Source organism: Micropterus dolomieu, linkage group LG22 (assembly GCF_021292245.1).
Source record: "Micropterus dolomieu isolate WLL.071019.BEF.003 ecotype Adirondacks linkage group LG22, ASM2129224v1, whole genome shotgun sequence".
NCBI lineage: Eukaryota > Metazoa > Chordata > Actinopteri > Centrarchiformes > Centrarchidae > Micropterus > Micropterus dolomieu.
Genome location: NC_060171.1, coordinates 15994200 through 16022011, shown reverse-complemented (window position 1 = coordinate 16022011; position 27812 = coordinate 15994200). Strand labels below are relative to the sequence as shown.

At 39.7% G+C, this 27812-nt stretch overlaps 3 protein-coding genes across 5 annotated transcripts; 2 read left to right on the top strand and 1 right to left on the bottom strand.

The window, feature by feature from the left end:
* Positions 1-116: 116 nt before the first annotated feature.
* ca12 (carbonic anhydrase XII) lies at positions 117-16046 on the top strand. Of its 2 annotated transcripts, XM_046037844.1 has the most exons (11): positions 117-200; positions 579-599; positions 3243-3422; positions 4636-4778; positions 7713-7808; positions 7882-7945; positions 8133-8290; positions 8467-8593; positions 11230-11253; positions 11789-11873; positions 14660-16046. In XM_046037844.1, exons 1-11 carry the CDS (start codon positions 137-139, stop codon positions 14736-14738), a joined length of 1041 nt encoding a protein of 346 aa, XP_045893800.1. In that variant the 5' UTR covers positions 117-136; the 3' UTR covers positions 14739-16046. The 2 variants fall into 2 exon arrangements, 1 of the variants encoding a protein (XP_045893800.1); XR_006822815.1 differs by lacking the exons at positions 117-200; positions 579-599; positions 3243-3422; ... (5 more) ...; positions 11230-11253; positions 11789-11873 and adding an exon at positions 14073-14283.
* Positions 16047-16376: 330 nt separating this feature from the next.
* Positions 16377-23472, top strand: man2c1 (mannosidase, alpha, class 2C, member 1). The gene is made up of 26 exons (XM_046037984.1): positions 16377-16562; positions 16862-16987; positions 17074-17197; positions 17297-17367; positions 17454-17631; positions 17720-17909; positions 18290-18396; positions 18484-18594; positions 18733-18825; positions 18962-19078; positions 19161-19256; positions 19368-19513; positions 19834-19957; positions 20510-20631; positions 20730-20815; positions 20890-21036; positions 21122-21201; positions 21283-21377; positions 21473-21577; positions 21682-21838; positions 21951-22094; positions 22288-22397; positions 22499-22578; positions 22656-22798; positions 22886-22989; positions 23082-23472. Exons 1-26 carry the CDS (start codon positions 16462-16464, stop codon positions 23191-23193), a joined length of 3069 nt encoding a protein of 1022 aa, XP_045893940.1. The 5' UTR covers positions 16377-16461; the 3' UTR covers positions 23194-23472.
* Positions 23416-27736, bottom strand: neil1 (nei-like DNA glycosylase 1). 2 transcript variants are annotated; one of them, XM_046037985.1, is made up of 10 exons: positions 27431-27736; positions 25713-26198; positions 25511-25630; positions 24654-24759; positions 24457-24550; positions 24202-24323; positions 24088-24115; positions 23930-24000; positions 23625-23850; positions 23416-23545 (listed from the first exon to the last, which is right to left on the bottom strand). In XM_046037985.1, exons 2-10 carry the CDS (start codon positions 26165-26167, stop codon positions 23499-23501), a joined length of 1269 nt encoding a protein of 422 aa, XP_045893941.1. In that variant the 5' UTR covers positions 26168-26198; positions 27431-27736; the 3' UTR covers positions 23416-23498. The 2 variants fall into 2 exon arrangements, with proteins under 2 accessions (XP_045893941.1, XP_045893942.1); XM_046037986.1 differs by lacking the exon at positions 24654-24759 and having other exon boundaries at positions 24457-24575.
* Between the last annotated feature and the right edge of the window lie 76 nt (positions 27737-27812).

Genomic DNA, 27812 nt, shown 5'->3' with positions numbered 1-27812 from the left:
TCAGTGCGAGCTACAATGAAGCCGACAACGTGGGTATAAAAGCCGGTTTGAAGGCTCGCGCTCTGATGCACCAAGCTCCTGGACTGATCCGGGTTAACATCAGGATTCCACACGAGGGAGGGCTGAGGGGATCAAGATGCACTTTCTAAGCTTTACTCTCATCCTTCTACTGCAGATGACTTTACATACTGAGCTGCACGGTAAGGTCTTTGATGAACACAAAAAGTAGCGTTAAGTAGGCCTAATGTAACTACTTGGGATGCACAAGTAGAAAGAAGGAGAACAGGTGTTCTCTACCGCAGGAGGTTTATTTAGGTCATTTAGCTCTTGCAGGGTCTGGAGTAGAAGAAGAAAGGATTCTTCAAGGCAGGTGTCTCCATCCACCTGCACATACTCTGTCTGAGGAACAAGGGTGACACAAAGTGATGCCTCTTATCTCTGACATTAATACTTTGAGAGTCTGTTCCAAATAATTTTGTTTTTTGTTTTTTCACTTATAAAATGAGTGGAATTATATGCCAGATTATTATGAAATATTTTAATGTACAGTGGGACATTATCTTTTCTGTCTGTTTCAGGTGCCAAATGGACATACAATGGTAAGTCTGATGTCTTTGTCAGTGGTACATCATAAAAGGGGTAGTTATATATTTTTTACATCCAATTTTCTCTTTTGATAGATTTCCAGTCCATGAACACTTGTATGTCTTGATCACTTACAGTGGTGTGAATTGCTACCCTTAAACCAGTGTTAACCAATTCAGTGTTGGAATTCAATTTGATGCAACTCTCTGATAGGCAATAACTGACTGAAACTTGATTTTTGATTCTGATTTCTTGAACTATGACTATCTCACATAAACTGTGTTTAGAGCATGATCTCTTGTCATTGTGCTACTGCTTCTGTCTCTTGCAAGTAGGCAGGTAAAGGAATTTAGTGTAAAGTATTTTTTTTAAGAAGATAATCCCACAAGGCAAAATTCAATGTTTTCACTGTTTTATTAAATACACAGGTCTGAAACACACACACAGTAACACACAGAGAGACGTCAACAGTGCGCAGCAGCCAGAGCAGTTAAGGGTTCAGGGGCTTGCTCAAGGCCACCTTCGGCAGTGCCCAGGAGGTGAACTGGCACCTCCAGCTACCAGTCCAGACTCCGCAATTCTGGTCCAAGCTGGATTTGAACCAGCAACCCTCCTGTTCCCAGCCTAATCCTTAGGGACTGAGCTACTACTAAGAATGCAGCAACTTCTCTGTTATTTATGGTCAAATAGTTATAATTAGAGGAAATTATACTTGCTTAATTTTGACCTCTGAGAGAGGCTGATACACTGTGTTTTTAATTACAGCATTGACTTTGCATTAAGGGGAGCAAATGGCCCTTTGATTCTGTTCAAACAGCTGTTTGTGTGGAAATTTGGAAATTTCACCTAAACAAACAAAGGAAAATTAGATTGGGATAATTTGTAATGTACGATATGTACAAGGAAATACCTTGCAATGTGGCAAAATAAATGATGATTCACCATGTGTTGTAAACAATCAGAAACCTGTGCTATAATGATAGCAAATTAAGTAGGAGTTAAAGTGAAATGGGATGAGCACTAAAGAAAGATGTAAAAAAAAATAAATAAATAAGACAAAAAAATACAACAACAACAAAAAACCCCAACAACCAAAAAAACTGGCCTCCTCAGAAGTGCAGTGTGGTGGAATTCATCCTCAGTTACAGTCAAACTCTCAAGAGGCATTGTCACAGTAGTCAGAAGTCTGGAGGGCTGGTAACATTTTCTGTTGACAGGGGCTCAGCTGAGTCATACGATTCATCTACACCTCAGCACTCCACCCTCTGGCAGAGGGTTCACAAAACAGTGAACCTTAACATGGTAGTCAAATAAATAATGGTGATGATGACGGTTTTTCACCCTGCTCTACTATTTTTCTTCTACACTATTTGTTTGACCATTGATGTTATGTTGACAATTTTACACATTTCTCTTAATTATGAAAGGCCTGTTACTTTTAGAAATTACCCACAGCCATGTATGTTCCACCAAGGACCGCTGAGGGGCCATCAAATCATTATTAAAGGTCAGACTGGGTCTAATTAAAACAACAAATGGACACTGAATAATTAAAGCCATTAGAGTAACTTTCTTTTTTATTATGAGGAGGGTTTGCCTTGATTGAACTTTGAGTTTTTCTTCAATCAAGTATTCAGTGATTTCACATCTTCACTGGATGCCTTTTGACATGTCTTGTACCATCAATCTACATTTGATTGGGGACTGACAGTCGGGGTGGATGGCAGGCTTCACGCTGCATCATTTATATTTAGCCACAGTCATCTGGCAGATGGTGAATGGTGGATTTTTAAATGAATTCTGGACAGCAGAATGAATGAATTAGTGCGTGCAGTAGTGATGAGAGGACTGGTACATTCAGGGCCCTTCATGTCGTTTTTTATTCTGTTAGTATGTAGCAAGTATGTCATTTAAAATTTGTTAGGGTTCATTTACCTTATACTGAGCATCATGTTTGAAAAGCTCTATATGGATCCTTCAGTCAATGCACTGAATAAAACAGAAATCAGAAATCAAGAGTTTCCTGATTTTCTTTTCTTTTGCATAAATTTCTCATTAGCATTTCTCTCTCTTGTGTTATTTCTAAGGCCAGTGTGCCTCATTGCCTCTGCAGACACGCTATTGAAAGACACCCCCATGCAGCTGAGTTCACATTATAAACTGCATGACTTCATCTGCAAATGTAGCCATTTTTGGTGTCTTGTGCTTTATAGAAACCTCTCATTTGGAGAGAGACAGCATTCTCACTGGCTCTCCCCGCAAACAACAGCCTGGTTCTCACTCATGCTGCTTAAGAAGGGCCAAGAGTGAAGCCACAGGCCTCTCCCATGCCGCCTTGTGCATTGATAATAAGACTTCACTTTGATTACAGATAAAATGGACAAGCCCTGGCCATCTTTGGAGCCATCCTCTATTCTGTTCCACACTGGGACATGCTTTGCTCATTTGCCCTTTCAAAATGGAACAGTTTAACATTTGAAAAGACATGCAATATATCGTGTTCTGAGGTGAAATACACTTTTTGGATGACTGAGAATATATGTATTACCACTGCAAAGCATATTAAAAAAGCAAAAAAATTTATTTGGACTACAATAAGGTGCAGATATCTCCCAAAGGGTTTTCATTGGTAATAATATACACTGATGGCGTTGCAGGGCCAGAGGGAGAGCACCACTGGTCCAAACGTTATCCATATTGTGGTGGAGCTTTCCAGTCTCCTATAGACATCAAGGCAGAGCTGCTAAGGTTCGACCCAACTTTACGTCCAATTGAGGTTCAAAACTACAACCTGTCGCCCAACGAGCAGCTTACTCTTGGAAATAATGGACATTCTGGTGAGTATAAATCATCAGTGTAGTTGACAAATACACAGAGGTACAGAACATACCATTTAATGTGTATTTGAAACTAATTTCATCACAGTCAACAAAACCATGTAGCAAGCAAATCTAAATCTAAGTAAATGTCCTGGAACAGATAAAGTGCAAACTAGATTTAGTTAGTCTAAATCTAGAAATTCTTCAAATCAAAGTGATTCAGTAGTCAACGTATTCATTAGAAATGGTTCCACATAAACGTGGAGGAGTCTGTTCTTGTGGTACTAACCTAATTTCTGTGGCAACCTAAAGAAAATTATAAGTGGATCTGTCTACATCTGCCACAGTAATTTTCCATAATCACTCTCTTATTATCTTGGCTGTCCTTTCACCGAAAGAAAGAGCTCCACGTTTAGTCTGGGAAAATATGAGCAGAGATAAGTCATCTGCTCTGCCTCTACCGGCTCTGATGCATCTTAACAAAAGAAACCAGCTTCAGTTGAATGTCTGATGTCAATTTACAACACAGTCTTAAATTTAACCGGTAAAACATAGCAGTCAGAACATGAACAACCATGCCCATGTGCTACTGACTTAGGTGGTTGAATATGCTCATTCCACAAAAATATAGAGTTGAACGTTGAATGATTCTGCCTTTTTTAAAGCTAAGAAGCTGTTTTAGTCAGAGAAAACTAAACAGTATGCTGCAGAATTGGCATCTTTTGTTTCTTGCATTTAAGCTTGATGTGGAAATGGCTATATATGTGAAATGTCAGAGAAACACTGTAGGCTATAGCTGAACATGCATGTCATGTCTGCCCTGTGTTGCTGTAATAACAACGTAAGTAAACTGTAAGCCACTGACAGAATGCAAAGACCAGACAAATGCTTATGTGCATGCCTGATGGGTCGCAATGCCACAAGCTGAGTGGCATCACATCATCAGCGTGATGTGCGTCTGAAATAAGCTGACAGAGATTTTTCACTTGTAAACATTCGTCATGCACTGACAGACATGTGAAAAGCACCCTGCGTCACTCCACCATGAAGTGTCTTAAACGTAGCTACACAGCTTTTTGCAAAAGGAAAGCACACACAGAGCAAGTGACGCTGACTTCCTCAGTTTAAATAAAGTTAAAGTTGATGTTTCTTGATCCCCTCATGTTTACAGAATTAACCCCTACCCTGCTCTTTTATGTGTGGCGGGGGTTTCATGTCTCTTGATCCACAGTACAAATATCACTGCCCTCTAAGATGTACATCTCTAGCCTGCCCCATCGTTACACTGCAACTCAACTACATTTCCACTGGGGCTCCTCCAGCAGACCTGCAGGCTCCGAACACATGGTGAACAGTAAGCAGTATGCAGCAGAGGTAAACAAAGCACCACTTACAATTGATGTAAAAGACGGTGGTCAAAAGTAACTAAATGCGTATACTCTAGTACTGTACATGTAATTTGCTTAAGTATATTATCAGACATTTATAGTCATGTTCCCCTCCAGACACATTTTAAAGTGTGCTATGATTATTATTTAGTTTTAAATGATTTTCCCACATAAAAAGTAAAAAAAGTACACCTATTCTTTTTTTCCTGGAAATTCCTCACCCACTGCTGTTGACCAGTGAAATAGCAGTGTCCATCAAGATGGCTAGCGTTAGACTCAAATGAGGAGTCTGTTGTGCATCAAATTTGGCAACTAGCACATGTATCACTGTTGTGAAAATACTGTGAGCTCAGGGGTGATGAAGAAGCTTCAGAAACTAACAAAAATGTCAGTTTGTGGTTTATTGAGACTCGGTTGACATGGCATGCTAACACCAAATCTGAAGAAAACTTCCTGTCTGGGGATATTTATTGTTCCTATATCTACAAAGATTCACCAAGTGTCCAAATACAGTTATAGTTCATCGCTTTATGTGTGAAGACTCTATTGGTTCAAATCAGGACACGTTGTCTGTCATTAAAGCCACATGCAACACTTTCAACTTTGGCTTACTTAAGCTTAGCAGTTGACCCCATCATGACCTGGGGAAACCCGTGTCAAAGTACCCCTAAGGGTAGTTAGCATCTTTAATTTGTTTATGTTGTTTGTTTGCTTGTAACAAACAGTGGTTAACACAGCCTTAGTGGTTGTGAAACATACAATAAGACCTGCTATGATGTTACAGTGTGTTCACATTGTCAGAGTGTTATGACGTACATAACATTGTACATATAACAAATGTTTTAGTGGAGGGGATATTTAATAGCTACATTGCAGATTAAGATTTTACATGTAAAACAATACGATGTATTGTTATAGAATACAGCTCAAAACAGTGTATAAAGTCAGTTAGAATCAGCTCTTCACAAGATTAAAATGCTGCTTACAAGTTAATGAATAAGTAATATCTTTCTGGATAATGGTATTTTGTACCATAGTATTACTTTTAATACTTAATGTATGTTTTGATAACAATACTTTACTTGCTGTAATTTCACATAAGTACATTTTGAATGCAGGACTTTTACTTATAATGGAGTATTATTATACTGTGGTATTGCTACTTTTGAGTAAAATATCTCAGGATTTCAGTAAAAGGGCAATGAATGGTTAGTTATCAGCGAAGTTAGCTCAGTCTATTTATTTAAATAAGTATGCCACTCATCTGCAGCATCAGGCGACAGCATCTCTAGCACCAGACGGATGATTTAATACTTTATGACTTAAACATGTGACATTTGACTGGCAGAGGAATCAGAGCCACTGACTTCCTCCAAGGCTTGTAGAAGCTGCTCAAGCTGAAGAAACACTCAAAAGCTCAGCATCTGCATATTACTATTCCAGCTTCTTGACACTGTGGCAGACATGCAGTTGACTTCTACTTGTCAGTCAGCCAGTTTAAGAAAAGCTTATTGGGCGTTTTCCACTTTCATTGTGTAAGTGACTGTAAAGTACAATGAAATACTTGTATAAAACACATTAAAGAGATTTAGATGTTTTTAACAGTAAACAAGTTGTGAGTCTCGACAGCTGAGATTATAAAGAGAGGACAGTTAATTAAGGTCATAGATGTTTTTTCAAAATAAATCATCCCTTTTTCTATACATTTTGAATATTTTATGACAATAGTTGAACTACTAAAATACAAAATTCAGTCAACCTCAGTATGTACAGTATGTACAGTATGACAGCGTGTCTTGTTTCTGCAGGGCTTAGGGGGATTAGAGTACCAGACTATTATATGCTTTGGTTTTCAACCACCTCTGGAAAGGAGTGCTTGTCTGGGCTATATAACACGTCAAACACTGTAAGCAGTTTTCACACAGTAGTTTGCACTATTTACTGTGGCACTTGAAGTAAAGCAGACAGTAAAGTTTAAGATATAAACAAAAATAGGAGACTTTTTTAAACAGAATTTGTTATCATTTGAATTATAGTGGGTAGAAGTAATGGTCACAACCTGTGTGTTTATGTGACTGTGTCCCAGCTGCAGCACAGCCACGGTGCTGTGGTTTGACCTGACTTTCTGAGTGGACACGTTGAGAACATGCATCTTTTCAAGTCACTCCAGACTCCAGAACCACATTTCCTTGATGACATGTTGTTACAGAGTGAAGGAATGATGGGAAATTGAAAATTTCCCAGAAATATAGTGCAATTTCGTCATATTTGGCCAGAATGACCAACATGCCTTTGTGTTGCACCATCAGCAAAACAGCAGAGAGTTTGGTATTTATTTATGTGCAAAAATAAACCACCATACTGTAAGACATCTTCAGTGTTTTCTTGTGCTTTTGTCACCAAAATTACATCCACCAGCTATTTTCAATCCAATCAACATCGATACCGTGCATGGAACAAGTGCTATAATTAGTCACAACACTTTACTGTAAATCTACTTTGAAAAAAGAAAACCTAAAAGAAATCTAAATAGGTGAGATGGTATAAACATGTAATCTGTTTTGCATGCTTTCTGAAACTACACTGCATGCTGTCTACACAACAAAAATGTAGTAAGACATTTGATTCTATTTCAAAATAAGGTTTTGACAAAAGAAATCCCCTTAAATCTTTATTGACAAGATATTTACAATGTTAAATAAAAATTGTTACAAGTTAACAAAAATGTTTCATTTGCATTTTTTCTGTTATTATGCAGTCCTGTTGATAGATTGATGTGTTGCTTTGTTCCAATATCACAATGTTGAGTCTTATATAATGCCAATTTTTCACATCTTCCTTCTACATGTGCTTCTTGTTGTCTTAACAAGCTTCCATTAAGAAGATTTCTTCAACAAGTAATTTCTATTTTCTCTCACAGATGCATGTAGTACACTTCAATTCGGACAAGTATCCCAATATGTCAGTGGCTATAGACAAATCTGATGGACTGGCCGTGCTGGGTGTCCTGATTGAGGTGAGGTGGGTGGGGCAGTGATGTGTGGATGTCTGTGGTGCAGCAGAAACATCTAACTATGTTTGTCACACAGGTTGGAGAGTTCAATCCAGCCTTTGAACAATTTCTGAAGTTCATCAATGGCATCAAATACAGGGGTGAGTCTAACACTATGATTTTCTGACTATAAGTTACGAGTATGAGTAGTTATCAATATCAGCTACTTGGTGTAATACAGTCACTTAACACATAAAGTGTGGCAATAAGAGCTTTGGTTAATTTTTTCTGGGTTCAGAATGTGTTACAACAGTTACTAGTAACTTCTGTTTTTATTTAAACTGACAGATCAGAGAGTGCAGGTGCCCGGTTTCAACATCAGACCACTGCTGCCTGCACGTTTAGATGAGTATTATCGCTATGACGGGTCACTGACGACTCCTCCGTGCTATCCCAGTGTCCTGTGGACATTGTTCAGGAATCATGTAACAATATCTCGAAAACAGGTGCTCTGTCAGCGTTCAGTTCTTCGGCAGATTTGATATTCGAATAAATAAGCCAATGTTAAACAGATGTTAAATTGATTTTCAGATATTTTAATATGTTCTGTCGCTTACATTTAACCTTAATTGGTGTGGAACTTTTTGTGCCTAACATGCTTTGTTTTGTTGTGTCTTCTTAGTTTCTCGCGCTGGCCACAGCCCTCTACTCCTCCCGTGCCCAGGACTCAGCCCCTGTGCCTCTAAATGGCAACTACAGGAAACCACAGCTCGCCGACAGCAGAGTCGTGCTGGTATCTTTTAACGAGGGTAAGTATGGTCTTCAAATGAGCTTGTTTTATTGTTGGAGTGCAAGGGTCACATAAATGAGATGGCCACAGCGCTGCTTTAAAAATGTCCAAAGAACAGGTTTGAAAGATGTATGGGCATTGTCTTCTTCTGCAAGGTGCAGGGCTGTCACACTTGTGTGGTATCATCTGCTTGTGGTTGAGCTTTCACATTGACGTCTTTCTTAATCATCTTTAAAGTTGATTGACTTTGATGAGCTTGTTGGAATGTAGGCCATCTTTTAACAAATTAACCATCCCTCTGACATACTGACACAGTCTGCAGCTGTTAAATTTGTCTTTAAAGGTTTACTTTCATGTGGTTGGCTGGTTTACCGCACTGTATGTTATTTAGGTCTGCATAGTGTGGTATGTATGTGCATGTTTTCCTCATTTTCAAAGCTTCCCTCTCAGAGCTATGCTTTTCTAATTGCACATGTATTTTGACATGTGACATGGCAGCGTGGAATCCTCTGCTATTAGCTTTCCTGGGTGGCATTTAGCAGGTGATGGCTTGTGCTTTTAGTGTATCACTACAGGCAATGCTGTTGCATGCTGGGCGTGAAGGCCCATACTCGTTCCAAGGAATATTCCACGGGCTGGGATGTTTAACAAGCTGTGATTGGCTGTGTGTCTGATGCAGGCAGAGGACTGCACGGTACTCTTACAGTCACATCTCCGCTCAGGAGGAAGCGAATCATTCAGCAGCTGCTGGTTGGCGACCTAGCAGACCTGGCTGATGAAGGGCTCTCTCAGCTCCTTCCAAGTGGTTCAGAGACGCTCCATGCCGGCAAGAAGAAAGACCTCAAGGACCAGCAGAGTGAGACTCTGGCCAAATCCAAACAACAAACGCTGTATCCATCCTCGTGGAAGAAGAGCCAGACCGACCGCTCTGTGGGAAAGTTAGGGCTGGCTGAAGACGCACTGTGCTACAGCTCACTTGAGCAGAGAGTTTTCCAACAGCTCAAACTATCCCACACTGAGAACAAGCTCGTTCAGGCTCTCAGAGATGAAGTTTTCCCTGAGCTCAACCTGAAGAGCTACCTGGACTGTAGGTCAGAGTTATCCCTCCCCGCTATCAGACATATTCTCCGTGGACGGCCAACAGATGAGGCTTTTGAATTAGATCGCTCTCTGACAAAAGCCTTGATGAATCAGAGGAGGATTTCACCAGCAATCAAGCAAAGTGTGCCAATGACAAAAGATGGCAGTCTCCCCCCTGCTACTGTTCCCAGGAAACCACACAGCCAGGGTTATCCACATCCTTGGCTTTTGCCAATGGAGTGGGAAGACTAGAGGGATTCCTGACATAGTTGAGACTCACATTATGTCACTTTCTGTAGCAGACATCAGTTGTGTGTCCCACAATGAAAGACTAAAGCTATGCATTTCTTTGGCCAAGCCACAAATTTATTTAAAATTTAATTCTTCTTTCCAGAGTGTGCACATAATTTATGACTGATATAATCTGAACTAATATACTGTAGCTGTTGCTGTAGTGTTATTGAAGGCAGTGCTGTTGCATCCTTATGCATAACCAGTCATCACCATTGACTGTTTCCACTACTGTTAACAAATTCTTAAACATTAAGCCAAGCTCAATATTTAGATTTTTTTCATGAAACTGTGTAAAAACGAGAAACATGTACTATTTTACAAAGGGGTCTGATTGCATACTTTTGCCTTGCCATACCATGCTTTAAATTAAAGAATTTGCAAGAGCTATGCACTCCTCACGAAAATTGTTGTTTTACAATTTGGTCTTCTGTTCAAAATGCCATTTACAATAAATAAGGAAATAGGTACTATACATGGGGAACAATTTTCAATAAAAGCTTTTTACATAAAGAACGTATAGCAAATGTCTTCCCTAGTGCATTTGCACCTTTTACTGTGAACTTGCTTTACTAGTATTATTATAAATGTAGTCTCTTTCAGGAACACATGGGGCTCTCAGCACACAATGAAAACAAATGTGCGAAACTGCCTGGAAATAGACTCCCTGTTAAAACATCCTCATAGTGTATACATCATACTTTATGCACATTCAGTAACACATGTAAGTATAATAAGATTCTGAGCTGCGCAAGAGGCAGAAATCAGAGAAGGGATTGTATTTTCTATAACAAAGTTTAAAACAACTTATGTACACAGTTCACATTCTGTCCTGTGTAGCAAAGAGTAAATTGGGGAAATGTACTGTGTTGTTGAGGACCCTGGTAGAGCTTAAATGCTTTTGAAGAAAATATGATGTTGGGAAAACAATTACTCTTGGTTGAAAATGGCGATGTAGCATAAATACCCTAAACTTTTCTGTCACATGCAGTTACATACATAAGTTTGATATATAACATTATTTCTGCAACAGTTCTATTTATTAAAGTCAAGTCAGTCTTCAGGTTAAAGATTGGTGCTCAATCGCTTAAGAGACAAACATTAACACTAGCTGGGATTGTGTGTGTTTGTGTGTACTAAACGTTACCAATCCAGGAAGGACTAAGCAATGGTTTTACTGATATCATGGTAAAGCAGACAGCGCAGAAAACCCTGACCACTCTCTTCCTCTATGAATTTAATTTCATTATCACCTTATTTTCTGTCTTTTTCTCTATGACTCAGCTGACCTATCTTGGATAAACACTGGTATGTTGCTTTTGTATATTTTTCCTTCTTGCTGTATGTCGTCTTGAATTTCATTCGCAGCATCGAGGGAGCCTCCCCTTGTAGACCACTAACATCACATGTGAGATTTGAACAAATGAGCAACATAAGAGCTAATATGACCTGTTCTCTGTCTGAATTTAACTCAGTTAACTAAATCAAAAACACAGCTTCAAGCTTAATAGATGACCAAACTAAAACATTAATGGAATAAATGCATATATTCTGAATAGTGGCTTTTGATACATTAATGTAGAATAAAACAACATAACACATATTTCTTATACCACTAAAACACTTAATGCCTTGCCTATGCCTTAAAAAGTAAATGGTTTAATGGTTTAGGTCAAAGTTTTGTTAAGCATTTTAATTTAAAATAATTTATGTCCACCTTAAAAATTTAAACTGTACATACATACATATGCAAAGTTACTAACCCACATGTCAAAAGAACATGGATAAAAAGAGTGCAACACCTTAATTATTACTGATAATAATAATCCATTATGCTCTGCAGGTTTACTGTTTCCCATACTGGTGGGCTCTGCACTGGGACTTGTTCTCATTGTCTCTTTAATGTGCTGTCTATTACGGCAGAAAAGGTAAGCATGGGGCAAGAACAAAACAATTATGCTTGTTGAAATCGGGCTCTGTGCTTAATACTGTATTAAAAGTGCTGCTTTTTGAACTAGACAGCTCGATTATTTCCATCATTAAGACTTGAGCTAAAAGCTTGTGAATTTTTTGTCAGACGGATAGAACCTAGTTGAAGACATTAGTATGCCTGGATCTCCCAAAAAGAAAGTAGATAGTTTAATCTAAAGACCTGAACTGATTTCCTGTGTTACAGTGAACAAAGTCAACGCTTGCCATGATTTAATCTAGGTCTTGACATATTACGCTCTAAGTCACCCTCAGCAGCATGTGACATCACATAAATTATGAACCCATTTTGTATAATTGCGGTTTTCTATAAAAGAATAGTTGTTCCCTGGAGAATATTTTCTTGGGTTTGAAAGCTTGCTGTGTGATTTGCAGAGGTCTTTAGTGCTACATGGATGAGAATGCATTTGAGAACCAACTTTTAGATTTGAGAAAAAATGTGTCATAGTTACATTAACTCATAGTCTATAGTAGCCAAGCACATTTGTTAGGGATTTTTTTAGAAGCTGTTCATAGTGGTAGACATGAGATGAAGGATTCATCCGGCACCTGATGAAGGTCTAGTACCAAAACGTTGCCAGCTTATAAATATATTTTACAAGTTAGACAGTGTGCAGGAGTTTCTTTGCGACTGATATCATCATGAAATGTCACCATTTGATTACTTACATTAAGTTTTTTTTAAATGATATGTTTAAATATGCAAATTAGGATTAATCTTATTAAATATACTCTTATACTTAATTAAATATACTTTAATTTACATACTTTTCTGGGATAGATTTATTTTTTATCACTTCATAAATGAGAAAATACTCTCAACAGCCATTTAAATACAATTTTGCCATGTTTTTAGCAGTAAAATGTTATATAAACGTAGACTAAGAATGATCCATGAACAAACCCCTCTATAAAAACCTTCAGAATATAGATAGATTAAACTGGAAAGTTTGGTGTATGTAAGTGCTACTGAAGTGTAGACTTCTGACACTTAGTGTAAAAAACTCATTTTGAGAAAATGACCTTTAAAGAAAATGTCTTGTACAATTTCACACATTTTGCAAGACACTGTAGGTGACAAGGGCAACAATTTTCAGCTAATAAATTTCACCATGCAACTTCCCCAGTTGATTACTTACAATTAGATAATAATTTTACATCTCACAAGTTTTCTGAAATGTTATGTTTAAATATGCGAATAAGGCACAACTTAATGCTAACTTTTGGTGACTTTAGGAAAAATCTACATACACAAATAAACAAAGTGCAGTAAAATAAACACCTAAATGTGTGTTCTGGGTGTTTTCTTTCCACTAGTCTGAGTGAAGACATGTTATGGAAGCAAAATAGCCCAAATTCTCAAAATTGATCAGTGCATTTAAAAAGTATGTTTTTGCCTGTAATATCTTGCCTTAAGAAATACATGAATGACTGCATGGGGAAAACAAACTGCAAATAATAATATAATATTTTAGAGATTGGCTCATTGAAAAATAATCATTTGTGAGGTAGACAAACAGATTTTTTTGTTGGGATGTTAATGATGAAATGGCCAAATCTGATACTGTTAGGAGTGTGGTTTTGTGTTCATGTCTTTCCTGTTTAAGTCCGTTTTTGGTTCTGTGTTTCTCTGTGTAGTCTTGTTTAGTTAGTTCTTAGTCCTGTGCTTGAGTTCTTATTTAGTGTTTTCTTGGTCGGTGTAGTGTGTTTTATTATTACGGTCTGTGTCTTGGTCCTTGGTCTTATGTGTCCATGTTTTGGTGTGGTCCTGTCTCCTGTTTGGTCCTGTCCATGCCCTGATTCTGCAGTCGTTCCATGATTTACTTTGGTAGGTCTTTCCTTGTGTGTTCCCATGAACTTTACTTCCTGTTTTATTTTGTAATCTTCTGTGCCTGGTGTTCTTGTCTAGCTTTGTTCCTGTTGTTAGTTAGTGTATCGTCTTGATGATTAGTCTACCTCTGCCTTTGTTTTTGTACTTTTGTACTTTTGTTCATGGATCTGTGTCTGCTTGTGTTCTTGGTTATTTTGGTTCATTCTTTATTCTGTTCTGGTTTCATGATCTGTCTCGTCTTCCTGTTTCTTTCTGCCCTGTTAACTGTGTCTGTCTGCTGTGCCTAATTAGTCCTGATCCCCTTCACCTGTGTTGCTCCCACCCTGCTCCTTAGTTCCTGTGTGTATATATGCTTGCTTCTGTCTTCAGGCTTTGTCACGTCCTTGCGTCTAATGTTGAGTGTTCTGCCTCATGCTCTGTTTCCCATGGTTTCCTGGATTTCTCTGTGTTTCTCTGTGTTTTGGATTTACCTTTGTTGGATTTTCCCTTTTTTTTGGACTCTTGCTGTTAATTTAAAAGTAAGCCTGTTTTGTTTGGACTAAATAAATCTTTGTTTGAACTGCAACCACTTTGCGTACAGTCTGCATTTGGGCCCACACCTCAGTTCTCTGCTCTTGCACTCAGCAGGAGTAAAGGGAAATGGGCAACTGTAGTGTAACATTTTGATAAATTAAGGAAAAAGATAGCCCTCACATTTAATTGCCTACAAAATAAAATTGAATTGAAGTCAAAATCTTCCAACTACATCAAGCAACTAAATAACAAACCTCAAAAAGAGATACTTGATGTTTGTGAAATCTACAGCTGAATAGAGAACAATTAATTTAAGATGGTAAATTGCATGTATTTAGAGATATAATCACATTCTGAATTTATGGTTCTTTTATTCCTTAGAGCTGCTGCTGAACGGGACAAAAGCAAAGGAGTTCCATACAACATTGGAGAGAGTGATGAGTACGGCTCAAGGGTGTAGCTCATCGTTCTGGAACTCGATGAAACTTTAACAAGACCATGAGACCATTGTTCTTTTACATCCACTCATTCTGTATTTGTGAAATCGTTCTATGGGTCAGTCTGGACATTCGTGCAAGCATGAAAGGTTTAAGTAGAACACATGATAAAGTTTGCATGCAGCTGTGGGGTTTTGGGAAGCACTATATTTTTCTCAAGCCACAGTCTGGACTTCCCTTGCTGTGTTGTGGCAGACAGAACATGGTAAGCCTCCATGCTGGATATTTAAATGGGTGTTTTATGCTGTATGACTACTTCCTTAAAGCAAGAGGAACAGCTGTCCTCTCTAATCCCCCGTTATTTATCTGATGTGGTGAGTTTCTTAAGGAGAGCTCCACAAAGAAGCTTCCAGGCAAACACAGAAAGGCCAGAGATGAACTGGTGAGAATCTCAGGTCAAGTCTGACCATGGCACTCATTTCCTTTAGGCTGTCCCAGCATGGTGGAAAGCCCAACCACAGTCCAAACAATAGGGGGATAGGAGTCGACAGACATCCCTGATGGTAGGGTGCCCTGAGAGGCATGGGCTATACCACATTTCCACCAACCCTGTACTTAGAGCTGCTCTATGGATTTTATAATAAAAGGGCGCTTAGCTCCTTACAAACACAGAAACACACAGCTCCTTCCCTGTGAATTATGCGGAGGAAAAAAGCCTTTTGTTTTCAGGCTGCACGTAGGCTGACCCCTAACCCCTGTCCGCCAGTCTGATCACAAGACTAACTCCCCAGCACTCCTCAACCACGGGACTACTGGAGAGTTATTACAGCCATCATCATGTCTTCCTAACAGGGTTTCACATGGCCGTTGTATCACTTCTTCTGCCTTTATTATATTCACACGTATTTCAGATGTTCCAGAGTTTATGTTCAGTATACAGTGTTTGCATGCTTATGGCATAGAGGTGACACTTTTACTGTAAGACCAGACTTTAGATGACTGATTAAACATGCTATCTTGTAAAATGAGGAACTGGTAAAGAGAAGCACAGGGTGGCTGTTTCTCCACAATAAAGTGTTATGGCAGGGCACACTATCTTTCATGACCTTTATCAGTTCTCCAGCAGATGATTATTGTAGCTATTTATTGCTGCTTGTGGCCTCATTACACCATATTTCTTAAAAAAAAAAAATTCCCACTCAATGTGTTGTATTTGTGCAATGTTGTTTGGTGTCAGGTGTTAATTTGTGTATAATAAGTATATATAATAAAGTAAATAGTACCTATTTCCTTATTTATTGTAAATGGCATAAATAAAAAGTAAAAATCTATTTGTGTTTTTAAGGAAAATGTCACTTCTATTGTATTTTAAAATCTTAATGACAAGTCTACTTTAAGCAGTGCTATCAGTGACCTACACTCAAAATTTTTTTACCTTGAATACCTATTCAGAAAACCCAAATTAAATAATTAGGTCTGTTTTAATGATTTCACAAATTATACATTTTGAAAGCAAAAATAAATCCACGTTTGACACACAGTTTACCACTCTTCCTGACCCCTGAGAGTGACAGCAATTGCTACGTCGTTGCCAGCTGTTGAACAGCAGAGCCACCTAGTGGCTGTTTATTGCCAGCACAACAACACTAAGTTTTACTTCCGGGTCCTCTGTAGTTTTGAGTTTATCTTGCGTGCAGAGTGCTCGCTGTTTTCAAAACTTGCAGGTGTTTGTACGTTGGTCTCGTGATGTATCATCAGCCTGTGCTGAAAAACAGACGCACTCTCCTCGAGAGAGCAGAGAAGTTTGTCTCTGATATTTATTTCACAGACTGCAATCTGAGAGGACGGTAAGGCTTATTTCATAAAGCTGAATTGACTAACTGAAATGAACTGTACGGTGTGGTACAGAGGACCAAACATGCTGCTCTATAGATGGTTGTTAAAAAGTCCACATTTACTCACCTGCCCACATGCTCTACAGTTAATGTGGATCTAATTATAAATTTCACGTTGATCAGATCTGATCTGGGCATCTAGTGTGAATGGGTTTTTCCATATCTGAATTTACGGTCTAAGGTTAGACGTAGTGCAAAGCCCTTTGAGGCAGATTGTGATTTGACTTTTTTTGAATGATTATTCTCTGCAGACTCTATGGAGACTCCTGTCCGCTGGAGTCCATCGCCTCCTGCTTGTCCTCCAAACGGATCACATTCACTGAAGCTTCCAAGCAGGACTTTGCACCTCATAAAGTCGGGGATACCTTTGGACCAACGTAAGTGTTATTGTTAAATTTTATCATCCTCAGATATTTTATTAACTTACATCTCGGGAATAACCCAAGATTGGTGCCCGTTGAAGGTGGTGGACTTGCTGGTTTAAAGTGACCCTGAAAATCCCTGAGTCCTGGAAAGGGAAAGAAGTTCATCTTCTGTGGGAAAGCGATGGAGAAGCAATGGTTTGGAGAGATGAACAGCCAGTTCAGGTAAGGTTTTTTTATTTAAGTCAGACTGGATTACAGTGACAAAATTCAATGTTAAACCCCTGAATAGATTTCATTGGGAAATGTAACGTGGATTTGTAGGGCCTGACTAAAGAGGGTGAAAAGACGAGTTACATCCTCTCTGACTGTCTGAAAGATGAGGAGCCACATAGGTCAGTTAACTAAAACATGAATGCATTCCAGCTCCTGCAAACAACTTGACTTACTGAGCTTTTGGGAACTCTCTCTTGTTCTTTAGCATCACCCTTTACATAGAGGTGGCCTGTAATGGGCTTTTTGGTGCTGGTCAAGGGTCCATGATTGCAGCCCCAGATCCAAACAGGACGTTTTCTATACAGAAGGCTGAGCTGGTGGTATTTAACCGGGACGTACGGGAGCTGCTGACTGATTTTGAGATGCTGACTGACATCGTAAAGGTACAGTCACACAAACCGGTACACTTTAGTTGAAGTTTAATGAAAGCAAACATGAACTTCTGCTGTTTCTTTTCTCTAACCTTTGCAGGAACTCGGAGAGGGAGAACAACGAGGCTACCAGGCACTCTTCACTGTCAACGAGATGGTGAACCTATGTGATCCCTTTAATCCAAGCTCCTTCCCCAAAGCACGCAGACTGGCTCACAACTTCTTCAGCCAGCGGAACGGAGAGAGCCAGCACAATATTCATGCGATGGGTCACTGCCACATAGACTCAGGTCCCAAATAAATTTCTATTGTTGAGCAGTGCTGAAAATCAATCCACAACACACTTTTTGGTTCAAACCACAATTTGTCCGCCTCAGTATGGAAATCTGTAGTTCAGTTCACTCTTTTATTAATTTGAAATTTACTGATTTCTAGGGGAAAGGGTGCTTCATAGAAAAGCAGATTTTTATTTGTCAAAGTATAGAACTCATTTTGGTATTGGTACAAAAAACAGGCATCATATCAGCAGCAGTAGCAAAATAATACTACTACTAATAATACTAAAAAGGATACTTTGTCCTATTTTAAAACTAATCGAAATTGCACATTCATTCTTGCAATATTTCCATTTTTGTCAAATTAGTTGATATTTATGACTCTGTATCTGCAGCTTGGCTGTGGCCCTATGAAGAGACCATTCGCAAATGCGGCAGAAGCTGGGTGACAGTGATCCGTTTAATGGAAAAGAACCCAGAGTTTGTTTTCACTTGTTCTCAGGTAAATCCCTGTTAATACAGTTTTGTATGAGCTGTAAAGGCACTACAAATCTGAACAGTCCTCTTCACTTTTGACCGTTTTGTTCAGGCCCAGCAGTTCCAGTGGGTAAAAAGTTGGTACCCAGAACTCTTCTCCCAGATTCAGAATTACGTCAAGAAAGGCCGGTTCATTCCAGTGGGAGGAACGTGGGTTGAAATGGTAAACCTGATCTAAAAAAAATGTATATTTTATGTGTCTCATGAATGTATTCATATTATTGGGGCTGCTGCCATTCAGCCCTTTTCATGAACATCATTTCCTAAGTTAAGATGAACTAACTCCATATTTGCATGTCAGGATGGCAATCTACCTTCTGGTGAGTCCATGGTCCGGCAGTTCCTGGAAGGCCAGCGCTTCTTTAACCACGAGTTTGGGATCTATTGCAAAGAGGTATGGGATTCATAGAAATGTCTACATAACCTGACCTCTGTTATAAGTTGACCTCTGTATATAATGTCTTCTACATTTGTGGCCACTCTTTCATCAAAAATACTTAACTTAAGGATCATGTCTCTGTTCTCCTTAGTTCTGGCTTCCAGATACATTTGGCTACTCTGCCCAACTTCCTCAAATAATGCAGGGTTGCGGCATTTCCAATTTCTTGACACAGAAACTCAGCTGGAACCTGGTCAACACCTTCCCTGTAAGTAAGCAGCCACTTGATTTTAAAAAACAATGTAGTTGAAATGTTTTCATTTTCAGTTTTCATTTTCTCTCTCCCAAAGCACAACACATTTTTCTGGGAAGGTCTGGATGGCTCAACGGTTTTAACTCACTTCCCACCAGGAAATACCTACGAAATGAAGGGCAAGGTTGAAGACGTGAGTTTGGTTTATAGTACACACAGCATGGTGAATGTTGAGTCTGTGAAGACAATTTTTACAATCCTCACAAACCATAGGTTCCTCTGGGTTTTCTCTGATCTCTCACAGCTGGTGAAAACTGTGAAGAACAACAAAGACAAAGGCAGGGCCAACCACAGTGCAGTGTTGTTTGGTTTTGGCGATGGTGGCGGTGGCCCAACACAGCTGATGCTAGACAGACTGCACCGGGTCCAGGACACAGATGGACTTCCCAAGTCAGTTCCTGTCCCACACTTTAACTCAAAAACATCGACTGAACCTAAAACGAGACAAACACGCTTCCTGTGTTAAAATTAGTCATCAGTTTTACATTCACTTTTCCTGCGATGGGATTTCTGTCAAAGGGTGTGTCTGCACGTAGGCAGTTAATTCCAAACTTGTAAAATGTAAAAGGATATGAGTGGTGTTTACTGATGTCATGCTGGCGTGACTTACAAGACTAGTCAATACAATTCATGTTTTAGTCAGAATGGAAAAACAAAGGTGTAACCAGAGAGGACATTGGTCACATCTCCAATTCTTGTGTGTTTCTCAGGGTCCAAACATCCAGTCCCGAAAAGCTTTTCTCTCAGCTTCAGGCTGACTCAGCTCTGCTTTGCACTTGGGCCGGAGAGCTCTTCCTGGAGCTGCACAACGGCACCTACACCACACAGGCGCAGGTAGAAAATAAATCTCTTCAGAGTCCTTGTTTTAAGAGGGAATAGCCATAACAAAACTAGTAGGATTTCTCTCTTTTATTTTTTTAATGAAAGAAAGAAATATAAGCAAAGAAATAGGATAGAAAAATAAATAACAAGAATATATAAAAATATATAAATATATATTTTTGAGTTGTAAATATTCCCTGGTGGTGCAGCTTAAATACTCAGGTGATGGATCATTTACATTCCGGATTGTTATATTTATCTTACTAACAGACTTGATTGTTATCATATATTTTTAAATATTAATTGATAAGTAAAGGCAGATACACATGCATATATACTCAGTGTAGGCATAATTACAGGTAACATCTTCCAAAATAATAAAGTCCCACACAACACCACAAAAAAAAAAGGGGGACATACTCGTGCTGGAGAAACATGTACATGTTCTCAGGAAAGAACAGGAAGGAAAAACTAGAAACGGATTAAAATGATTAAAAATGTTTTTTCTGTTTTGATAAAGTGCAGCTATTTTCATGCTTGTTTTATTGTTTGTTTTTTTTCCAGATCAAACGAAGGAATCGCCAGTGTGAGACGCTGCTTCATGACATCGAGATAGCCAGCAGCTTGGCGCTGTGTCGGGACATGACCTTTCAGTATCCCGTGGAGAAACTGCAGGAGCTCTGGAGGTCCAGACACACCTATTGATATTTGATGTTGAGCGTGAATAAATAAAAGGTCTCTGTGACAGTATAAAAAAGGCTTCACTGAGTTTTTCCTTTAACAGGCTGCTTCTTCTCAACCAGTTCCATGACGTGATTCCCGGCAGCTGTATAGAGATGGTTGTGGAGGATGCACTCCGGTATTATGAAGGTACACTTTTCATTAGAGGTCCATTATAATCAGAACCATACTGATGCATCATGCTGCATCACGCTGTGTTTTAGATATTCGTAGAGATGGTGCTACACTACTGCATGATGCCTGTGGAGCCCTGGGATCTAAGGGCAACTCTGACGGTGTCTTCAACTCTCTGCCATGGGAGCGGCATGAAGTCATCCAGATTCAAGATGGCGCTGGTAAACCTAGCCTGGGTATGTCAGATATTTACACTATTTATGTTGTTGCCTTCTAAACTACAATTGCATATCTGATGCTCTGTGTTCTGTTGTTCTGCAGCTCTGGTGAGAGTTCCCAGTCTCGGCTTGTCTCCTGTCAAACACTCACAGCCTGTAGCTCCAGTCTCTGTCACTGGTCAAGTATGGACTCAATGTAGAGCATTTCATTCTTGTAGCTATGTTTTCATTTAATTAAGCAAACTGACACATGTAACATCACAGGCCGACGGCACTGTCCTCATGGAGAACGGGATTTTACAGACTGTCATAAACAAAGATGGCACTTTGGCTTCACTGTATTTGATCAATGCAAACAGGTACTGTATGAACCACATGTGCCCACCTGTGTATCTTCTACTGTATCATTAACATGACAGAATTAACGTCTGTGTCACCACTCTGTTGGTTTCAGAGAAGCCATCTCTGACAGCTGTCACGGGAACCAGTTTGTCATGTTTGATGATGTCCCTCTGTATTGGGATGCTTGGGATGTAATGGACTACCATCTGCAGACAAGGTAACCACCATTTCTGTCGCATCTATCTTTTTCCACCTTGATACACATCAGTTTTTGCAGGTATTGTAGATATGAATATCAAAACAACAGATCTGACCCAATAGGAAGCCGGTGCTGGAGGTGGTGCAGCCTGTTCATGTGGTGTCCGCAGATGGGCTCCGAGGCAGTGTCAGCTTCACCCTCAGGATCAGTGATAAGAGCACGCTCACACAGGAGATTGTCTTGGATGCCATGTGTCCTTACATCAAGTTCAACACAGAGGTACTTTATACCATTTATGATATCTGGAGAAGTCTACAGATTCACTGATCCAACAGTTGATAACTTATTGAATACACAAGAAAAACCCAAATGTTGCATCCTCTAATTTCAGGTGAAGTGGGCAGACTCGCACAAGTTTCTGAAGGTGGAATTCCCAGTGCGTGTACGCAGCCCCAATGCCACCTTTGAGATCCAGTTTGGCCATCTGCAGAGACCCACACACAGGAACACTTCATGGGACTGGGCCAGATTTGAGGTACAACACTGTGGAATGAACTGTGATTAATGTTCAGCTTACACTGATCTCCACAGGTATTCTGACAGCAACACTTAGTGTCCTCACCTAAATTGTAGGACAGCAGACATCCGTGATGCGATTATAACAAAAGCAAAGCTGTTGAAATGTTTTGTATTATCATTGCCGTTTCTCTTCATGGTTTCATTCTCAGGTTTGGGGTCACAAGTGGGCCGATTTGTCGGAGCACAACTTTGGAGTTGCACTGCTGAATGACTGCAAATACGGCTATTCAGTCCACAAGAGCACCATGACGCTGTCCCTGTGAGGTTTTCCACAGTTCATATGCAACAGTTCTACAGGTAGTTTAATCCAGTTCCACCAAAGTTCAATAATCCTTCTAACAGTAGATGTCTTTGTCGTAGACTGAGAGCACCGAAGGCCCCAGATGTCAATGCTGACATGGGGACTCATCACTTCACCTATGCAGTCATGCCACACACAGGTATGATGTCAATAAATTGTTCTCATTAAACCTTAAAAACTCTGACCGTGCAACTTTGTAATGTTTTCTGTGTATAGGATCCTTCCAGGATGCCTCGGTCATCCAGTGTGCGTACAACCTGAACTTCCCTGTGAGGTCAATCCAGTGCACTCCCGACACTGTGCCCTGGAGTGCCTTTTCCGTCAGCCATGCAGCAGTCATACTTGAGACCATTAAACAGGTATTCACATTAAATGGTGTACTTGACCAAGTTTGATTTAATCCACTCAACCCCGGTAATGTCTGTTTGCTCTACTTACCATACCAGGCTGAGGACAGGAAGAGGGCACTTGTTGTCCGACTCTACGAGTCACACGGTAGTAGCGTGACTGCAACTCTCTGCACTGCTCTTCCAGTCAGGGACGCTTGGCAGTGAGTGTTCCTATTTTTAACGGTGTCTACTGCTTTCTGGCGTCTGTTGTGTCATCTAAGAACAAAACCTTTTTTTCCTCCGTCCCTTTCAGTTGTGATCTCTTGGAGAGACCAGGCCCCACCCAGCCAGCACGCATTACATCAGAGGGAATCACCATGGACTTCAAGCCCTTTCAAATCATGTCACTTCTCCTCATCTTGTGATACATATGGCACTTTACAGAGCTTCAGGGTGGTCACAAATTGAATATTAATACAACAGTTTGGTCCCACGAGTAAAAACTAGTTATGTTATAAAATGTGGTGCTGCTCTATTGACAGTTTATTAGAAAACTTCAACTAGGGGGGCATCTTTTTGAGCCACTCATAGATGACTATTTTCCAAAGATAACGTGATTACTTCAGATCAAATCAATAACGTTGCAGGACTTTTGTAAAAACATGTTTTATTAACAAATATTAAAAAAGGCATATTGTGTAATATTTCAGTGGTTCCTCCCTTTTTCTTTTTACATGTTGTTCTGTTTGGTCAGTCTGGCACTTCGCCTCAGTGGACCTGCAACAAGGATGTTTATGAAATTGAAATTCTTTCAACACTCCCCCAGTGGAAAACCTACCCTGTTTCCTAAGCTCACCTGCAGCTGTTGGCTCTGCACTGCTGCTCTTCCTCCTACGTGCAATTGAGTGACTGACTCCTTTTTCATGCGGAGGTGTGTTTACTCCCCGGGTATTTTCAGTCTTTATTCTCTTGGATCCGACTTCCTTCAAACGCATGTCCTGCTCTTTCTTTGGCGTTTTGTTCACAGTTTCCTGTTTGACCACCTTTTTCTTTGTTGTGCTTGCAGAGCGACTTCTGGCCACCTAATGAAATCAAGCGGGTGTTAAGAGTTATTTCTGTAGAAGTTCATTTTGTTAGGCAAAAAATAGTTAGTGTTGATACCTTTTTCTTGTCTGTGTAATCATGGTCATCTTCTTTCTTCTTCCATTTTTTTGCCTTAGGTGACTTTGAATCTATTGAGTGAGAAAGGTCAGATGCATTGACTATTCTCAGATACATTTCAGCAGTTCTCGGTTTCATGTGTTCAAAGTGTTACACACCTTTAGGTGCCATGGGCCCTGGTTCTCCCTGTGATTAGAACATTAGGTATTAATATCAGCAATATTTTCAAAATCCTGTTCCAGATATAAATATAGGAATTTCCTCGAACTCACGTTGAACCATATAGTTCTGCCATTGTGGTCCCGGATAGATTTCATTCCATCCACATTGTAACACTGCAGCCATGCCTCAAAGCCAGAGTAGTCTGCCTTCACAGGATCGTAGCCCTTTCCACCTAAGTCACAAAATGTGTCAAGAAACAGAAATTGTACTCTCTCTGAATGACAGTAAAGTGTGTCACTTATATTGAAAAGCAAAAAGGATCTGAGTTTCAGAGTGAACTGGACAATAAAGAGATGATGACCCACCTAAGGTTAACACTTCAAGAGGTACTGTATGACACAGTCTGAGCAGGTCACCAGTCTGCCCTTTCACCATTTTCTGTCTAGCTCTGTCTGAGGTCTTGTAACCACAAGAAAGGAAGGCACTGTTAGAAAATGCAAAGCAGTTGGGGTTGAGCATGCGATGATCTGAAAAATGAGTCTATCTGTATGGGTTCTTTCACCTTTGTGTGGGTCTCGTTTTTCAAAGGCTCCTCTTTCTCACATAAATCTTCTGACTCAAGGCCTTCCAGTATGCTCCTTGCAGGCACAAAGGGTGCAATGTTCAACCTAAAAAACATCGCGTTCTTCTGTAAAACAAGTCTCTTTTGTTTTGATAGTGTGTTTGAATCATTATGCCTCCCCACCGGCAGAAATAAATAAGTGAAAGAAAGCCATTCATTTCATATCTGTAAGTGAAATGGACCTTGAAACTCATGAGAGCTGGTTTGGTGTTTTGGTCATAATTAGCAAAACAGGAAGAACCTCCCAAAACTATCAGACATATTTATATTGTCATTCTAGCACCAAAGCAAAGCTACCCCATTTCAATTCACTTTTTGTTCTTTGTAATCCCTGCTAGCCAGATGAAAATATCCAAAGAAATATCAGAAACCGCTTTATTGCCAGGTAGATTTTACATTTACATGGAATTTGCTTTGTTGACTAGGCACATAATAGACATAAACTCAGTGTAAATGAACAAATACTGTATTAATAATTAGGGATGCACTGATTCTGATGCACTTTCTCCCCAAATTTGATATCTGCAACTCACTGCATGGAACTTCTTGAGGTAACTTTTATGAAAGCTAACATCAGACTGTGGATTGCTGTGACATTAAGAAGCAATTTAATTACAGCTGAAACAATTAGTTATTTGATTGAGAAGCGAATATTTTGGGGCTTTAGGATGTCTGTCTGTGGAACATCATGTCATGGCTGATACCTGATCCACTTAATAAGGTCAGTATTGGTGCGTCACTACTACATAACTGTATAATGTGTCATTTGAATAGTTCTGGGGGTTGTGCGTTATCACCTGAAAAGTATTTCAGCCCTCAGGTAGTTCCCGATACCGTTGAAGTACTTCTGATTGAGCAGAACTTCACAGATGGGCCTGTCAAAGGCGTGGTCAGATAGGTGCGACACAACGTTTTCCCTGCAAAATTAATACCTGGTTAATGTGACAGTGATGATTTGATTGAGCAGGTGACACAAGTGACACTCTTAGCATTTCTCACCTGAAGCTTTTATACTCAAACATGACACAGGGCCCTCTGTTAGGCTGCCACGTCCCATTGGACTGCCAGCTTCCAAACCTGCGTACATCCACAAAGCTCAGCACTCTGCAGGGTTTCTCTTTGGAATAAAAACACAGATGGGCATGTTTGGGCAGCTCATCCTCTGTGGTGAAGCAGAAATAACCCGAAATCCCGAATCGGAAGACTATGTCCATGGGCTGGTCTGCCTGTTCAGCCTTTACTCTCTGTTTTGGATCATCACTCTTCAAGGGCGTTAGCGTGAGCTTCACTTCCTTCCCCCTGGAAGCAGCTGCGATCCAATAGGACTCACAGTTGAAGGGCACGTCAGGACTCTTGCTGACCTCAGATTTTCTGACCGGTCCAGTAAACACCACTCCATTACACATTTTGTTCACATAAAGGCTAGCCAGGTGGAGCTCTGGGCCCTCTGGCATTTTGTTGGAACAAAATTAAGCTGTGCTGCAACTGCAGAGAATAAAGTGGCTGAGTAAAGATTACATCACAAAATATAACATCCCAAGTAGGGCTGAACAATTTTCAAAGAATATGTAATTGCGATTATTTTGACTGACATTGCGAAATGATTTGCGTTACTGAAGGGAACAATCACTTTTACATCTTTATTCTCATTTCATTGAAAAACTTTCAGAAGACTATGGTGTGACAAACATGTTTTCTTTCTGTAGAATATGGTGTATATGCCAGGACATCTCTGCAGCATGACAATATTTTAAAAATGATATTTTTACACACTTTTCACCTTCAACAAATATTACGCCTCCTGTGATTTGAAAATTGCAGTAGACCATATTGCAATAAAATTTCCATTAATTGTTCAGCCCTAATACCTGGCTGTAGTTATCTTAAGCACACTGAGGACACAAGTCTCTGTTTTTAGCAACATGGGAAGCGTTTATATTCTACAATTAAAAACTTACACATGGTGGGGTATTTTAGAAGCTTTTGCCAGTATTTAAACACTCAAAAGGTTTACATTTGACAACTTTTAGGCCAACATAATAAAATAAATGTAGGCTTCAATTTTTCTCCCTCACAATTACATTCCTGAGAGTGTGGAAACGGCTTTAGAACAGCATTAAGGTAATGATGTTGGGAAATAAAATGTAGGCTACATAAAGCGTCCCAAATATCAATGTTGATTTGTAGTTGAAGTCGCTCAGGTTTCAACAACAAATAAACGATGAAATCTGGGTTGGTGCTCACTGGGGTAACTGAACAGTAACCTGGATGAATAAAATATGAAAAATCCAGGCAACTGTAGAAAAAAAAATAAATCTACGAAAGACCTTGGTTTAGTGTGGTGGGGTGTGTGTTGGGTGGACTTGTGACCTCAGAGTACATGCAAACATTAAGCAGTACTGCGGACACATGCACATCTTACCACACAACAGACAACGCACAGACGAAAAACATTACTGTGGTCACTCATTCTTAGGTACACACAAATTCCTACACATGACAACATTACACGCAGATCTACTGCCACAAGTTCACAACAGATTACACAATATGACATATTCCATTACAGCCTTAGACCTAATTTACACCATGTAACCCAGTCTGAACAAAACACCTTTCTGCATCCCACCGGTCATAACTAGGGAAACGTACTGGTAGGTAAACTGTTAAAGTTGGTGTTTTCATTGAGTTCGGAGCAACATGAAGGGGCAACTTACCCACACCAGGAAATAGACCTCGCCGTCGTTAAAATAACTTTATCGGACTTACTGCATAACCTACGGAGTTAGGCTTCTCTACTCTTTGCAGGGCAATGGGGCAGGCACGGCACTAACCAAGAGGCTTTCCTAACATGCTTGTTACTAAACAAGTTGTGTAACATTAATTTAGTCATTCCAAAATATCGCGAGATCTGCAGGCTTTCCACGCTCGTTGTTTATCAGTAACCTGCGCGTTTTCTGACGTATTCTAAGCATAGACTGTATATAAAAAGTTTTTGTTATGTTTTCTAATAATTTATTGAAAACAGCGAAAGCATTTAACGGAGTTTCTCTCTCTAGTAAACGCGCTGCAGCAACACATCACAAGCGAACAGTCTAG